The 16,713-nt window shown below is 39.3% G+C and overlaps 1 protein-coding gene across 5 annotated transcripts in view; it reads left to right on the forward strand.

Annotated features, from left to right (window-relative positions):
* INPP4B (inositol polyphosphate-4-phosphatase type II B) overlaps window positions 1-16,713 on the forward strand; it is an 894,316-nt gene that overhangs the window by 693,506 nt on the left and 184,097 nt on the right. For all 5 annotated transcript variants that reach the window (XM_088828009.1, XM_055404679.2, XM_055404683.2 and 2 more), the window contains 2 exons: window positions 6,403-6,533; window positions 6,889-6,993. In XM_088828009.1, coding sequence (XP_088684135.1) covers window positions 6,403-6,533; window positions 6,889-6,993 — 236 coding nt within the window. The remainder of the gene's footprint in view (window positions 1-6,402; window positions 6,534-6,888; window positions 6,994-16,713) is intronic.

The following is a 16,713-nucleotide window of genomic DNA, read 5'->3' on the forward strand; positions in this document are numbered from 1 at the left end:
TTGTTTTAAAATCTATTTCATCTGATATGAGTATTGCTACTCCTGCTTTCTTTTGATCTCTATTTGCGTGGAATATCTTTTTCCAGCCCTTCACTTTCAGTCTGTATGTGTCCCTCGATTTGAGGTGGGTCTCTTGTAGACAACATATATGGGGGTCTTGTTTTTGTATCCATTCAGCCAGCCTTTGTCTTTTGGTTGGGGCATTCAACCCATTTACGTTTAAGGTGATTATTGATAAGTATGATCCCGTTGCCATTTTCTTTATTGTTTTGGGTTCGAGTTTATATACCCTTTCTGTGTTTCCAGTCTAGAGAAGATCCTTTAGTATTTGTTGGAGAGCTGGTTTGGTGATGCTGAATTCTCTCAGCTTTTGCTTGTCTGTAAAGCTTTTGATTTCTCCTTCATATTTGAATGAGATCCTTGCTGGGTGTAGTAATCTGGGCTGTAGGTTATTTTCTTTCATCACTTTAAGTATGTCTTGCCATTCCCTCCTGGCCTGAGGAGTTTCTGCTGAAAGATCAGCTGTTATCCTTATGGGGATTCCCTTGTGTGTTATTTGTTGTTTTTCCCTTGCTGCTTTTAATGTTTTTTCTTTGTGTTTGATCTTTGTTAATTTGATTAATATGTGCCTTGGGGTATTTCGCCTTGGGTTTATCCTGTTAGGGACTCTCTGTGTTTCTTGGACTTGGGTGATTATTTCCTTCCCCATTTTAGGGAAATTTTCAACTATTATCTCCTCAAGTATTCTCTCATGGTCTTTCTTTTTGTCTTCTTCTTCTGGGACTCCTATGATTTGAATGTTGGGGCGTTTAATATTGTCCCATATGTCTCTAATATTGTCCTCATTTTTTTAAATTCTTTTTTTCTTTTTCCGTCTCTGTTTCATTTATTTCTACAATTCTATCTTCTAACTCATTTATCCTGTCTTCTGCCTCTGTTATTCTACTGTTTGTGCCCTCGAGAGTGTTTCTGATCTCATCTATTGTATTATTCGTTATATATTGACTCTTTTTTATTTCCTCTAATTCCTTATTGAACATTTCTTCCATCTTCTCAATCCTTTTCTCCAGTTTATTTATCTGTAACTCCATTTTGCTTTCCAGATTTTGAATCATTTTCACAATTAAAATTCGAAATTCTTTATCAGGTAGGTTCCCTATATCTTCCTCTTTTGTTTGTGTTGGTGGGCATTTATCCTGTTCCTTTACTTGTTGGGTATTTCTCTGCCTCTTCATCTTGCTTATATTGCTGTGTTCGGGGTGGCCTTTCCGTCTTCTGACAGTTTGTGGAGTTCTCTTTATTATGTAGTTACCTCGTTGTGTGTGGGGTTGGATGGGTGACTTGTCAAGGTTCCCTGGTTAGGGAAGCCTGAGTAGATGTTCTGGTGGGTGGAGCTGGATTTCTTCTCTCTGGAGTGCAATGAAGTGTCCAGTAATGAGTTTGAGATGTCAGTGGGTTTGGGGTGGCTTTGGGCAGCCTGTATATTGAAGCTCAGTGCTATTCTCCTCTGTTGCTGGATAGCTTGCGTAGTATGTCTTTCACTGAAACTTGTTTCAGTGTATGTATGGAGGCATTTGATGAGTACCTATCAATTAATGTTCTCTGGAACAGAAGATCTCTGATGTTCTCAGGATTTGGCCTTAAGCCTCTGCCTCTGGTTTTCAGTCTTATTCTTGCAGGAGGCTCAAGGCTTCTCCCTCTGTTACTTCCAATGCAGTTCCTTCTGTTGAAAAAGCTCTTCTGTTTTCTGGTCTCCTCAGTGTCTAATTCCCGTCCTGACACCAGGATGCGGTGGTGGACACTTTTTTTTTTCCCCCGCCCCGGTTCTCCTATTCAGTCCTGCTATGGGGAGGGAGGAAGAGCTAACAAATATCCCTGGCGTCTGTGGGGAGTGCTCGCGGTGTCTCGGCTACCCTGGGAATGCCCCAGCTTGAGGCGTGTGTGCTTTCCCTGTTTATGCTGCTTAGGCTTTAGTTTGCTCTGCTGCCAGCTGTCCGCGGCTGGCGCTGGGTTGCATGCACTTCCCAGGTCTGAGCGGCTCAGGTTCAGGTCCTCGGGTACTCGCCAAAGGCGCAGACTTGGCTGGGCCTGCGTTTTGTGCCTTCCCCGGTCGTAGCAGCTCAGGGGACCAGGCGTTTGGCGAGCACGGTCGCTGCGACTTATCGCCTTCCCAGTCCCTGCCGCTCGGTTTTCTGGGTGTACAACCGGCGCAGTTTCTCAGGTGGATATCGACCGGCCCGAACCCAAGAAGTCCTTGCCAGCAAGGAAGGCTGCCTGCAGCTTGGCACGGGAACCCTCTCTGGGGCCGCGGCTGCCCCCGCCCAGGCGCGGGCTGCCCTCCCCGCCCGCGTCGGTGGCGGCTGGGGGCTGGGCCGCCCGCTGCAGGCTTGCTCCGCTCAGCGCAGGGTTCTGTGGGCGGCGCTGGCGGAGTCCTGCTTGCCCCAGCCCTGGCTTGAGGCTTTTTGCCGGCTTTTTCCAGCCCTCTTGCCCTTCAGCTGCAACCTCTCCTCTGGTATCTTAAGTTCGAGCCCTCAGTTTGCCCTGGGGCGTTCAAGCCCGGTTCTCCCTCTAAGCGCCACTGCGGGTTCTCCCTCTAAGCGCCGCTGCCAGCTCTTCCCTGCCCAGCCCCCGCCTGCTAGTGAGGGGTGCGGGTGTCTGCGCTGCTTCTCCGCTGAGAGTTTCCTCTGGACACTTAGTCTGTGAGTTTTAGTTATTTATGTCCTTTGTCTCCCAGTTATGCGGCCCTCTGAGGTTCCACTCGCCAGTGTTTCCAGGTGTTTGGAAACGTCTCTCTCTCTTTTTTTTTTTTAAGCCTCCCTTCCCGGGATGGAGCTCCGTCCCTTCCTCTTTTGTCTCTCTTTTTATCTTTTTATCTATTTCCTACCTCCTTTCGTCGACTATGGGCTGCTTTTCTGAGTGCCTGATGTCCTCTGCCGGTATTCAGAAGTTTTTTTGTGGGATTTACTCAGCGTTCAAATGTTCTTTTGTTGATTTTGTGGGGGAGAAAGTGGCCGCCCCGTCCTATTCCTCCTCCATCTTCCCGTGCTGCCAATACATTTTAAATATCAGTTTATAGATTTCCTCCCTGCATCCCTAAATCACTCCCTATAGAACACTAAGCTTTTCAGACCACACTTTGTCAGATTTGTTTTAGGCAGGGAGGTATATTCCACCCTAGTATTCCACACCATAGTAGGAACTTTATAATCACCCCTTCCCTTTCTCACCACTTCCCCTTATAATTATTATTTCTGATAGAGATTCAGGGACATACATTGTAAACCCTTGGTTCATTTATTAATATTAAACAGGAATACTAAGTTAATATTTCTATTATAACCATATATTGAACATAAAGCTCAAAATCTTACCTAGTAAGCTGATGTATCACATTTGCTATGAACCTCAGATTTGACCTCAGATTTGATTTAATCACCCAAGTTCGTCTAGACTTGGATATCTTCAGCTTTTTAAATGATGTATTTGTTTTGGTTGTGGCTACTTTGTCCTGAATTTGAACACCCTGTCATCTGAGTTCACACAGAGAACTTGACTCTCTAATTCTTCAACTTTCCCTCCTAATCCCCCTTCTGTCATGAACTTTCTTTACTCTAATTGTCCATTGATTAATTACTTCTGTGAATGTTGTGTGATGAAAGCTAATCTATGGAAAAGTTGAGACTGAGATTAATAATCACAGAAATTATAAAGACCTCAGGTGGAAGATGCAGCAATACTATATTGCATTCCTGCTGAAACAAAGCAAAAGCAGCTACAAGCATTTGAAAGCAAGTCACATTTTTGCACACCATCCATTATTCTTGCATTTAACAGGATGTTAAAGATTCTACATCTTCTGAATTTATTAGCTTGGTATTTAGCATGTTTCACAGCCAAAATAGCAAAGACGGTTCATTATTGCTGGTTAAATTAGCCTCATGAAAATGTTGTTGGTAAAAGGTTACAGAAATGAATGAGAGATCTAACCAAGCAGCATATTAAATCATTTATCATTATAATTTAAAAAGGCATTCAGATGATTTAAATTAACTTGGCTAAAGGGTAGAGAATTAGATAAAAGTTAATAATTAGAACCTAGATGACTTGATTAGGTCTTTTGATAAAGATGGGACAAAATATAGGCATATAGTATTTACTTAAATTGTCCTTGGCAGAAATTAAGACCAATAAAATCATGCTTGATCATACTCTTTATGGGCCTTAAAAGAATTACAGCTATATTATACATAAACTAGATTATCTGAATAACTTCAGACATGGTTAGATAACTCATTCCAGATTATTTTATTTTGAATAGTCAAACCCTAAAATTTAGTTATTTTTCTATGGAGGTTTAGTATGATTTAAAAAAAAAAAAAAGCTGAATGGTCTCTCTCTATATTAAGGGTAGTAAGTCTTTTGTCATCTTTGTGAAATTTTTATCAATAAATTAGAATGTTTTGTTTCTTGATATATAGAACTGTGGGCTTCCCTGATGACTCAGTGGTAAAGAACCCACCTGCAGCACAGGAGACACGGGTTCAATCCCCGGGTCGGGAAGATCCCCTGTAGGAGGGCATGACAACCCACTCCAGTATCACTTCAGTTCAGTTCAATTGCTCAGTCGTGTCCGACTCTTTGAAACCCCATGAATCGCAGCACGCCAGGCCTCCCTGTCCATCACCAACTCCCGGAGTTCACCCAAACTCATGTCCATCGAGTTGGTGATGCCATCCAGCCATCTCATCCTCTGTTGTCCCCTTCTCCTCCTGCCCCCAATCCCTCCCAGCATCAGGGTCTTTTCCAATGATTCAAGTCTTCACATGAGGCAGCCAAAGTATTGGAGTTTCAGCTTTAGCATCAGTCCTTCCAATGAACACCCAGGACTGATCTCCTTTAGGATGGACTGGTTGGATCTCCTTACAGTCCAAGGGGCCCTCAAGTGTCTTCTCCAACACCACAGTTCAAAAGCATCAGTGCTTCTTGCCTGGAAAATCAAATGGACAGAGGAGCCTGGTGGGCTATGGTCCATAGGGTCGCAAAGAGTCAGACATGACTGAGTGACGGGGCATCAGTTCAGTTCAGTTCAGTTCACTCGCTCAGTCGTGTCCGACTCTCCGCGACCCCATGAATCACAGCACGCCAGGCCTCCCTGTCCATCACCAACTCCCGGAGTACATTCAAACTCATGTCCACAGAGTCGGTGATGCCATCCAGCCATCTCATTCTCCGTCGTCCCCTTCTCCTCCCGCCCCCAACCTTTCCCAGCATCAGAGTCTTTTCCAGTGAGTCAACTCGTCTCATGAGGTGGCCAAAGTATTGGAGTTTCAGCTTTAGCATCAGTCCCTCCAATGAACATCCAGGATTGATCTCCTTTAGAATGGACTGGTTGGATCTCCTTGCAGTATAAGGGACTCTCAAGAGTCTTCTCCAACACCACAGTTCAAAAGCATCGATTCTTCGGCGATCAGCCTTCTTCACAGTCCAACTCTCACATCCATACATGACCACGGGAAAAACCATTGCCTTGACTAGACGGACCTTGGTCGGCAAAGTAATGTCTCTGCTTTTTAATATACTATCAAAGTTGGTCATAACTTTCCTTCCAAGGAGCAAGCGTCTTTTAATTTCATGGCTGCAATCAGCATCTGCAGTGATTTTGGAGCCCAAAAAAACAAAGTCTGACACTGTTTCCACTGTTTTTCCATCTATTTCCCATGAAGTGATGGGACCAGATGCCATGATCTTTGTTTTCTGAATGTTGAGCTTCAAGCCAACCTTTTCACTCTCCTCTTTCACTTTCATCAAGAGGCTTTTGAGTTCCTCTTCACTTTCTGCCATAAGGGTCGTGTCATCTGCATATCTGAGGTTATTGATATTTCTCCCAGCAATCTTGATTCCAGCTTGTGCTTCTTCCAGCCCAGCGTTCCTCATGATGTACTCTGCATATAAGTTAAATAAGCAAGGTGACAATATACAACCTTGACGCACTCCTTTTCCTATTTGGAACCAGTCTGTTGTTCCATGACCGGTTCTAACTGTTGCTTCCTGACCTGCATACAGGTTTCTCAAGAGGCAGGTCAGGTGGTCTGGGATTCCCATCTCTTTCAGAATGTTCCACAGTTTATTGTGATCCACACAGTCAAAGGCTTTGGCATAGTCAATGAAGCAGAAATAGATGTTTTTCTGAAACTCTCTTGCTTTCTCCATGAACCTTTAATTTTTGTGTGGGCTAAATGATTCATATCTTCCATTGTGTTAAAATGATGTTTTTCCTAATAAGCACAAAGTTTTCCTGAAATGGATGGTCAGTCAATTAGTTTGGCAACCCTGATAAAGCATTTTTTATGGATGGATTTAAGATAAAAATCAACATTTTCTCTTCTTTTCCGTACTTAACAGAAACCAGGAGCTAAAAGAACTTGGTGAGCTTTCTCCACACTGGGACAATCTACGAAAAAACGTCCTTACTCACTGTGATCAAATGGTGAACATCTACCAAGACATTCTGACAGAACTCAGCAAGGAAACAGGTGTGAAATCAATGACTTCACATATTCAAAGTGAAATGAATTTCATGTATGTTATGTGAAAGTAATCGTAAGTCTTATTATGAATGTAGAAATGCCAAATTATTTTTTATTTTCAGCTCTACCATCTTGGCATGAATAGCAAAGAAGAAAAAATTACACTATTTTCCCTCATGGCATCATTTTAGGGGTAACATAATTTTTTTTAATTAAATTTCTGAGGAGAAAAGAGCAGCTCATGCAGGAAATATTTTTCCTCTGAACTTTTACATCAGATGGACTTTTCAATACCTGTTTGTGCACACACACACACATGCACATACTTATTTACTAATGATGTTCAATTTTTTTCACCTAGGGTCCTCTTTCAAATCAAGCAGCAGCAAAGGAGAAAAAACTTTAGAATTTGTTCCAATAAATCTACATCTGCAAAGAATGCACGTACACAGCCCTCACTTGAAAGGTAGGGATATAGTTTTATTTTTCAAATGGATAAATCATGGTGCTATGTACTTCTTTAAATGGCTTGACTACTGGAAGAATTTAAAATTCTAGCAGTTATACAAAGATGAAGATGAAACAGCTGAAGCTGATAATGACCTTAAACACTGCAAAAGAAACCATTATATTTTCATTGCTGTGTTTGTAAATATGGTGTCTGAACTGAGTTGCCAGTAACTATACAAAATAAGTATTAGCTTCCTTAAGTATTTTCAGCGATTCCTAATAGCTACCCATTGTGCTACTATTTGAATTAGAAAAAAAGGTAAAACAAGACTGGTTCATTTTATATCTACCCTGAGAAACCAAAGTCCAAAAGTGGACTGACGGACTGTTTCTCTGACTTAGTGGTGACTATCAACAGGATCACTCCCTTCTCTAGGAGAAGTGGATTTATTAGAAAGTGGTAGAGTATTTTGATGTACTCAGTTTTGAGATACATTTTTCAAGAAAATACATATAAATTTTTATAACATACTTAAATGGCTCTAGAGTGAATGATAAGATGTTGCTGCTACATAATTCCTTGCCATTTCTTAGTATAAAACATATTTTAAGTTTTCTTCTCATTTCCCTTTTTCTTTAACTTATTGCTGTATCATTTTTTGTGAATATTTGGGGGAGCCATCTGTCACTATTTATCAGCAAAAGGACCATATTATGATGTTTGTCCAGCAGCTTTGTTAATGATGCCATCCACATCCATTACCTCTCAAAGCTCTCTCAGTGTGAATAATAAATTCTATGGTCATCCTACTCACCTTCCCAGATAGCCAAAAGTTCCTTTAGATTGTCAATCTTTCATGCTGAGTCTGTCAACATAGGCATACAAACATGCACATAGTCATTCACAGATGCATCTAAAGAAACATTCTAACACACAATTTTGCAGCCATTGTCACAACAGAGAGGTTCATTCAGTTTAGTAGCTCAGTCATGTCTGACTCTTTGTTACCCCATGGACTGTGGCATGCCAGGCTTCCCTGTCCATTACCAGCTCCCAGAGTGTCCTCAAACTCATGTCCATCGAGTCGGTGATGCCATCCAGCCATATCTTCCTCTGTCATTCCCTTCTCCTCCTGCCTTCAATCTTTCCCAGTATCAGGGTCTTTTCAAATGAGTCAGTTTTTCACATCAGGTGACCAAAGTATTGGAGTTTCAGCTTCAGCATCAGTCCTTCCAATGCATATTCAGGACTGATTTCCTTTGAGATAGACTGGTTGGATCTCTTGCAGTCCAAGAGACTCCAACAAGAGTCTTCTCCAACACTGCAGTTCAAAATAGGTTAGGCTTTTTTAAAAGTTAAAATGAAATCTGTCTGCTTTAAAATTACCTGAAGTTTTGTAATCAAAAAAATTTGTATAAGTTTGTGCATACTGATTGTCTATACACAACCAGCTAACATACAAGTTCAAATGTAATTAAAACCATTTTGACATATGACTGTATTATTGATGTGAGTGAAAGTTGTTCAGTCATGTCCAGCTCTTTGTGACCCCCTGGACTATACAGTCCATGGAATTCTCCAGGCCAGGTTACTGGAGTGGGTAACTGTTCCCTTCTCCAGGGGATCTTCCCAACCCAGGGATTGAACCCAGGTCTCCCTCATTGCAGGCGGATTCTTTACCAACTGAGTCACCAGGGAAGCCCATTATTGTATTATAAATATATTATAATTATATTGACTATTTATATTTAATTATAATTGCATTATCATATACCTTATCTAGTATCTGAAATTTTAACATGCATCCTGTTCACCAAAAATTATGTCAAATGAAAGCACTGAATTAAAAGCAAGATAGATTGGCCCTAAGGCATTTAGAATCTCTTCCTTGATTACTTGTGTCTATTAATAATTTGAGCATAACAACATCTAATGGTTTTTAAAAATCATCAAAAGCAAAGTGATAAAGAAGCTGGGACATTCAAAATCTATCTGACAATCAACATTTTATTTTCTAATAGCCAATATTAAGAGACTTTTATGATATAGTAGCAAGCTTATATATTTTGGAGTAGAACAGAATTTCGCCTTTACCACTTTATGTTTGACCTTAAGTCTGATATTTAATCTTTCTAAGCAGTGTTTTTCCTGTCCTGATTAAGTGAGCTAGAGCATATAAAACATATAGAATCAACAATAATAGTTTTTGATACATGCAATAGTTGCCATCACTGGAACAAAGCAGATTTTCAGTTTTTTCATGACAGTTAAAATTGGAGGAAAGTGATCAGTTTAGAGCCTATTACGACACATTGAAATCTTCAACCAAAAAAGTAGCCAGATTTAGAGAAACGATGATTTAGAGAGGCATTTTGGAGAAATCGTCACTTGCAAGTTCCATGACAGATGGAATAAAAAGAAGAGAGAAAATGATAACTCGAGTTACAGCTATGGATGGATAGGAGTATCATTAAACCAGATAGTCTGCTGGAGACAGATTGATATGAATTTATACTTATATATCCGTTCAAATATTTGGTGATGATCCTTAAAATACTTCCAGTATACAAAAAGAAATTATTAGCCAAGTGGCCTTTTACATTCTACTTATTCCTAAAAACAAAAGAATCATTTCCATTATGCTGTTTTTTCCCAGGTTAATATCTGAAAGTAGACTAGAGTGAACTTGTATGATACAAGGCATTTAATTATTTAATTGTTGTTTCTGCAATGTAAAAGGAACTGGCAACTAACATAAAGACATTTGAAAAAGCAAACTAAATTTCTTCTGATTAGTTTAGTGACATATGTATCAGTTTCCTACAGCTGCCATAACAAGTGCCACCAAGCGGGAGTCATAAGCAACAGAAAGGTAATGACTCACAGTCTGGAGGCCGGGAGTCAAAAATCAAGGTGTTGGCAGAGCCATGATTCCTCTGAAACTTAATCTTAGCTTAATCTTTAGCTTGCTTTGGTTTTCTTTGTTGATAGATCACCTGATCCTCGGTCTCCGCATGTGCTCCTTTCTGTCTTTATAGTATCTTCAGTGTCTGCTTCACTGTTCAAATGTCCCCTTTAAGGACGTACTGGATTAGGTCATGTTGGATTAGGACCTGCTCTAATGACCTTATTTCAACTTGATTGCATCTGTGAAAACCTTATTTCCAGTTAAGGTCATATGCTAAAATACCTTTCTGAGGGGAGGGTAGGCACAATTCAACCCATAAAAAGATATATAAAAGAATTTCTTATGTATGATGACAAATACCAAAGAGTAGAGAGTAAAGCTAGATTTTGAAGTTACAGAACTAGGGTGTGCGTGCTCAGTCACTAACTCATGTCCAACTCTTTGCGACCCTATGGAGTGTAGCCAACCAGGCTCCTCTGCCCATGGAATTTTCCAGGCAGGAATACTGGAGTGGGTTACCATTTCCTCCTTCAGGGGATCCTCCTGACTCAGGGATTGGATTCACATCTCCTATGTCTCTTGCATTGGCAGGTGAGAGAACTCAGGTACAACTCACCAACTAGAGAGTTTTTCACATGTTTTCAGAGACTGATTTCTTTCTTTGAACACCTAAGGAAAAAAATGTGCAAAAGGACTAGAGATCTAACACCCAAAAATTAATTTGAAAGTACTGAATTCTGTTACATATAAATTTTCCTCCAAGGCTACTCACGTGTGAGTAGCACAATGTGCATGTCCTACATATAACATTAAATATAAAATTTGTATGTGCTAAAATATTTATGTTGTTGTAATTTTAAACATTATTTTAAATTGAAATTCAGTTAAAGTAGGTGCTTTATAGACTAGATCACCAACTCTATATTATCATAGAAATTAAAAACTTGACTGACTTTTGGAGGCACTACCCCTTACTTTTCCTAGTTTGACCAAATTCATAACCTTTCTGAGCTTTGACTTTCTTTATTTACAAAGTATAATGTTTAAAAGTTATAAATGGTAGTCAATCAAATTTTCTACTTATGTAGCATATTTTTAATAGCAGATTAAATGAATCATAGTTAAATGTATTTAAGATCTATAGTTACTGATTTGAATGTTTAGCTGAATTACAGACATTTTGCAAGGTAATGATGCAAGTAAGATTAGCCAAGCCTTGGTATTTCACTGGTGAATTATTTGGATGTAGTCTACATCTATTTTCATTCTTACCATTAGTAAATTGCATCTATCCACATTTGATTAATCTATCTGCTATATTTGGAGAGGTAGTTTTGCAAACAGTAGCAGGCAGATTCACGAAACACAAGGCTAATGTCTAGCTCTTGAAACAAGTAACTGAGCAGAACTAATGTTGTCATGTCTCATACTGACAAATGAAATAACCTTCATTTAACTTCAGGTGCCCCCAGACCCATTAAGTTAATTTTTCATCCTTATCCATTGCTTAAATGCAGCAAATAGAATAGCCACCACTATAGGGATCTTAGCAGCTTTGACTGCTGCTGCTGCTGCTGCTGCTGCTGAGGCACTTCAGTCGTGTCCGGTTCTGTGTGACCCCTTAGACGGAAGCCCACCAGGCTCCCCCGTCCCTGGGATTCTCCAGGCAAGAACACTGGAGTGGGTTGCCATTTCCTTCTCCAATGTGTGAAAGTGAAAAGTGAAAGTGAAGTCGCTCAGTCGTGTCCGACCGTTAGCGACCCCACGGACTGCAGCCTACCAGGCTCCTCCGTCCATGGGATTTTCTAGGCAACAGCTTTGACTACAATAGCACAAATCCCTGAAATGAAGAAGACAGTTTCCCTCTTCAGTATATTTTCCTTTCATAGAAAAATAGTTGTGAATATTATGCATTATGGATTGTTGTGATATTCTTTGTTTAAGTTATTTTATATGTTATACATATGTAATAGTATATAGTACATAGAAAAGAAAGGAAGGAAGGAAGAAAAGAAAGAAAGGAGGGAAGACATGAAGGGAAAAGAGAAAGAAAAGAAAAAAGAAAGAAACTACTATATTATACTGTAAAGCTGTAGTTGGAATCAGGTGCAAGATCGGCCTGGATTTACTGTTTAATATGGATGAGTTAGCTGACTTTTCTGCCCCTTACTCTTCTAATCTCTACACAGGAGGAGCTATTAAGAGCTCCCTGGTTTCTGTATCTCAAGAGCCTGGGTATATCACCTTATCAATGAAGCACAATTATCTTGTAGATATATTTAATGGTGATGCCAACATGCTCAGACTATTTTGAAACAGATTTCCCTTAAAATTCCCTATTGTCTTGTGATTCATATCCAGTTCATTTTGTGGGCCATTTTAAAGTCAGGGTTTATGTTTAAATTGTTCCTTGAAATGAGATCAGCAGGTCTATATATATATATTTTTTCATCAGCACTATTTTTATAGTTGTAGGAATTTGAAAGAGATCTTCTGGGAAAAAATGGACTTATTAATTTCATTTTTTTAATAAGTGGCTTTTAAAAGGCTATAAGGCAGCCCCTACTAATAGATTTCAAGCAACCTAGTATCTTTAGCTTAAGGAGACTCAACAGATTGAACTCCACTTTCCTCATAAGGTGCATGAAATGCCATTTTCCTAAAGCCAAGGAATTTTTGAAATATAAAATATCAAAGAAAATATGCATATTATTTTTTAAAAAAGAGAATAAGATTTTATAACATTTATATATCTTTCCTATAAAAGTTTAACTTTTTTCATATAAAATGGAAACTTTTTTCCTATAAAATAAAATGCCTTTTTTTTATAACTGTCTCAGTACCAAAAACCTGAAAGTTAAGGGCTATTCATATCACAAAAGATAATATAAGGAGGATAAAATAAGGAACATCTTAAAATGAGACAAATATCACTGATCAGATTATCTTAGAATTTTAATGTTTTGATTGATTCTTTTTTTGTATATGTAATTTCTCCTAGAGAAAACCGATCAGTTGCAGTTAATTCTAACTAAATTTAAAGGAATAAAACTGCTCCTAGGATATATTTAAAATATGTTGTTGAATAGAATGAATAGCCAACTTCAGTGAGCATTTTAGCATATATAACATTTTTCAATTTTATTTTTAAATTAAAATTTATTGGAGTATAGTTGCTTTACAATGTTGTGTTAGTTTCTATGATGAAGTGCATCCTTTTATATATACATGTCTACCTCCTCTTCTTTGGATTTCCTTCCTGTTTAGGTCACCACAGAGCAATGAGTAGAGTTCCCTGAGCCATACAGTAGGTTCTCATTAGTCATCCATACTGTAGCATCTATACATACTATCAATATTGTGTATATCAATCCCAATCTCAAAATTCATCCCATCCCTCCCCTTTCCCCTGTGTCTGTACACTTGTCTTCTATGTCTGTGTCTCTATCTGGTTTGCAAATAAAATCATCTGTACCGTTTATCTCAATTCCACATAGATGCATTAATATGCAGTATTTGTGTTTCTCTTTCTGACTTACTTCACTCTGTATGACACTCTCTAGGTCCTTCCGTGTCACTTCAAATGACCCAATTTTGTTCCTTTTATGGCTGCGTAATATTTCTTTGTATGTGTGTACCAGATTTTCTTTATCCATTCCTCCATTGAGGTTGCTTCCCTCTCATAGCTGTTGCAAGCAGTGCTGCAGTGAACACTGGGGTGCATGTATCTTCTGAAATTATGGTTTTCTCTGGGTATATGCCCAGTAGTGGGATTGCAGGATCACAGAGTAGTTCTATTTTTAGTTTTGAAAGGCATCTCCCTACTGTTCTCCATAGTGGCTGTATCAGTTTATCACTAATATGTTTTGTAATAATTTAGCTTTATAAAATCTGAATATGTAAAATACATATTTTCTAAGAGTTGGTTTTTGTTTTTTTTTTTTAAGCCAGAACAAGTTAAGCTTAATAGCTGGCTGACACTGAGAGATGTTCATAAGACAAGTTAGGAACTGGATAATTTAGTGTAGAAGAAGTCAGATCTAGCCAGAGATGGAGATTTTATAGGCTTCTGTAAAATATAGTGTTAAAACCCTAAAAGAGATGAGTTCATAAATACAAAATAGAATAGAAAAAGGTAAAAGTCGGAGTTTTGGATATGAAAAAGCTTGTTCATAACTTTGAAGGTTCTTAACTATAGATGAATTTTAAAGAATGCTAGTTTCTTCATTTAGATTTAAAGATAAATAATTGGCTCTTTTTTGAGTGGAGAGTATTTGAGACACTTGGTTCTCTTCCTTTATCTACTCTTTCAAAGTATCTTAGTTCCTGTATAGATGACTAGGATTCCCGACATTTTAGTGAGATGGATGAATAAAGAGACAGTTTCTGTTCCTAGAAAGTAGCTTCAGAGGATGTCTGAAACTATGGATAAATTGAAGGGACAGATTCTCCATGAAGCTAACAAAGCTTAGGTTCAAGTCTTTTCATCTGCATGGGCTTCTTTAAAAGACCCTAAAAGGGGCCTTAGCAACGTGTTTGCGGTCACAAATAGTTTTGCAAATTTTGCAAAAGTAATACAGTTTTGTTGTTGTTGTTCAGTTGCTCACTTGTGTCTGACACTTTGTGACCCTACAGACTGCAGCACACCAGGGTTCCCTGTCCTTCACAGAGCTTGCTCAGAGTCATGTCCATTGAGTCAGTGATGCCATCCAACCACCTAATCCCCTGTCATCCCCTTCTCCTGCCTTCAAATCTTTCCCAGCATCAGGGTATTTTCTAATGGGGCAGCTGTTCATGTCAGGTGGCCGAAGTATTGGAGCTTCAGCTTCAGCATCAGTCCTTCCAATGAATATTCAGGACTGATCTCCTTTAGGATGGACTGGTTGGATCTCCTTGCAGTCCATGGGACTCTCAAAAGAATTCTCCAGCACCACAGTTCAGAAGCATCAATTCTTTGATTCTCAGCCTTCTTTATGATCCACCTCTCACATCTGTACATGACTATTGGAAAAGCCATATCTTTTACTAGACATAGCTTTTACTTTTACTTTCCTGGTGGCTCAGATGGTAAGGTGTCTGCCTACAATGTAGGAGATCCAGGTTCAATCCCTAGGTCAGGAAGATCTCCTGGAAAAGGAAATGGCAACCCACTCCAGTATTCTTGCTTGGAAAATCCCATAGATGGAGGAGCCTGGTAGGCTACAGTCCATGGGGTTACAAAGAGTTGGACACAACTGAGCGACTTCACTTTCACTTTATTAGACAGACCTTTGTCAGCAAAATAATGTCTCTGATTTTTAATATGCTGTCTAGGCTTGTCATAACTTTTCTTCCAAGGAGCAAGTGCCTTTTAATTTCATGGCTGCAGTCACAATCTACAGTGATTTTGAAACTCAAGAAAATAAAGTCTGTCACTGTTTCCATTGTTTCCCCATCTGTTTGCCATGAAGTGATGTGAAACTCCAATACTTTGGCCATCTCGTGTGAAGAGTTGACTCACTGGAAAAGACTCTGATGCTGGGAGGGATTGGGGGCAGGAGGAGAAAGGGACAACAGAGAATGAGATGGCTGGATGGCATCACTGACTCGATGGATGTGAGTTTGAGTGAACTCCAGGAGTTGGTGATGGACAGGGAGGCCTGGCATGCTGTGATTCATAGGGTCGCAAAGAGTCGGACACGACTGAGCGACTGAACTGAACTGAACTGAACTGATGGGACCAGATGCCATGATTTAATTTTTTTGAATGTTGAGTTTAAGTCAGCTTTTTCACTCTCTTTCACCTTCATCAAGAGTCTCTTTAGTTCTCTTCGCTTTCTGCCATAAGGATGGTATCATTTGCATATCTGAGGTTACTGACATTTCTCCCTGTAATCTTGATTCCAGCTTGTGTTTCATCCAGCCCAGTATTTTGCATAATATACTCTGCATATAAGTTAAAAAATCTGGGTGACAATATACAGCCTTGATGTACTCCTTTCCCAATTTGGAAACAGTCTGTTGTTCCATGTCTGGTTCTAACTGTTGCTTCTTGCAGGAGGCAGGTCAGGGGTTCCTGTATTCCCATCTCTTTAAGAATTTTCCACAGGTTAATCTCCATCAATTAAAACTTCTCTGTTAAAAAACAAAAAACAAAACAAAAACTTCTCTGTTCCCTCAGATAATTGACTTTCCTCATCCTTCCTCTTCTTGTTGGGTGGTGGTGGTGGTGGTGAAGAAGCCACAAGTTTTATTGGATCTAATAAAAATCATAGACGTCTCTTTTGGAAAGTTGAGTTTGGAATGTGTTTAGTTTGTGCTTGATCGGACGTGTGGAGTTAACCACATGTTTTTAACCACTTTGGTATATTGCTGCTATTGCTGATCACCCAGCTTTTAGCAGAAATTTAGTGTAATTCATTGCAGCATCGTGCCCCGCCCTTGCCACACATGGGTAGTTTAAATTGATGCACAAACATCTTATTCAGATGACTGGGCCTCACTATCACTTTCCTTTCAGACTAAAATATTTATTTTTTTTAGAGAAATAGCAAAAGTTAAATATCAGCCTTCTATGCTTAATTGATAGGATTTCTTTCTATAGGGAAAATAATCATAGGTAGTACTTACTGAATGCTAACTTCTTGTAAGTACTTCCCACTCCGTTTTCTAGCAGAAGAACCATGACATAGACAGATTGTGTACTTTTCCCAATGTTGCACAATCTGTACCTAGCAGAGCTGTTATATGGAGCCACAGACTTAGAGTCCAGTCAGTAACTTAAACTCCTCACTCTCCATTCCTGGGTTAGAAGTCAGAAGTCCCTGGGTATAAGGTCTTTAAGACTT

This window comes from Moschus berezovskii, chromosome 19 (assembly GCF_049115385.1).
Source record: "Moschus berezovskii isolate FMDL1 chromosome 19, NW_MosBer_1.0, whole genome shotgun sequence".
Taxonomy (NCBI): Eukaryota; Metazoa; Chordata; class Mammalia; order Artiodactyla; family Moschidae; genus Moschus; species Moschus berezovskii.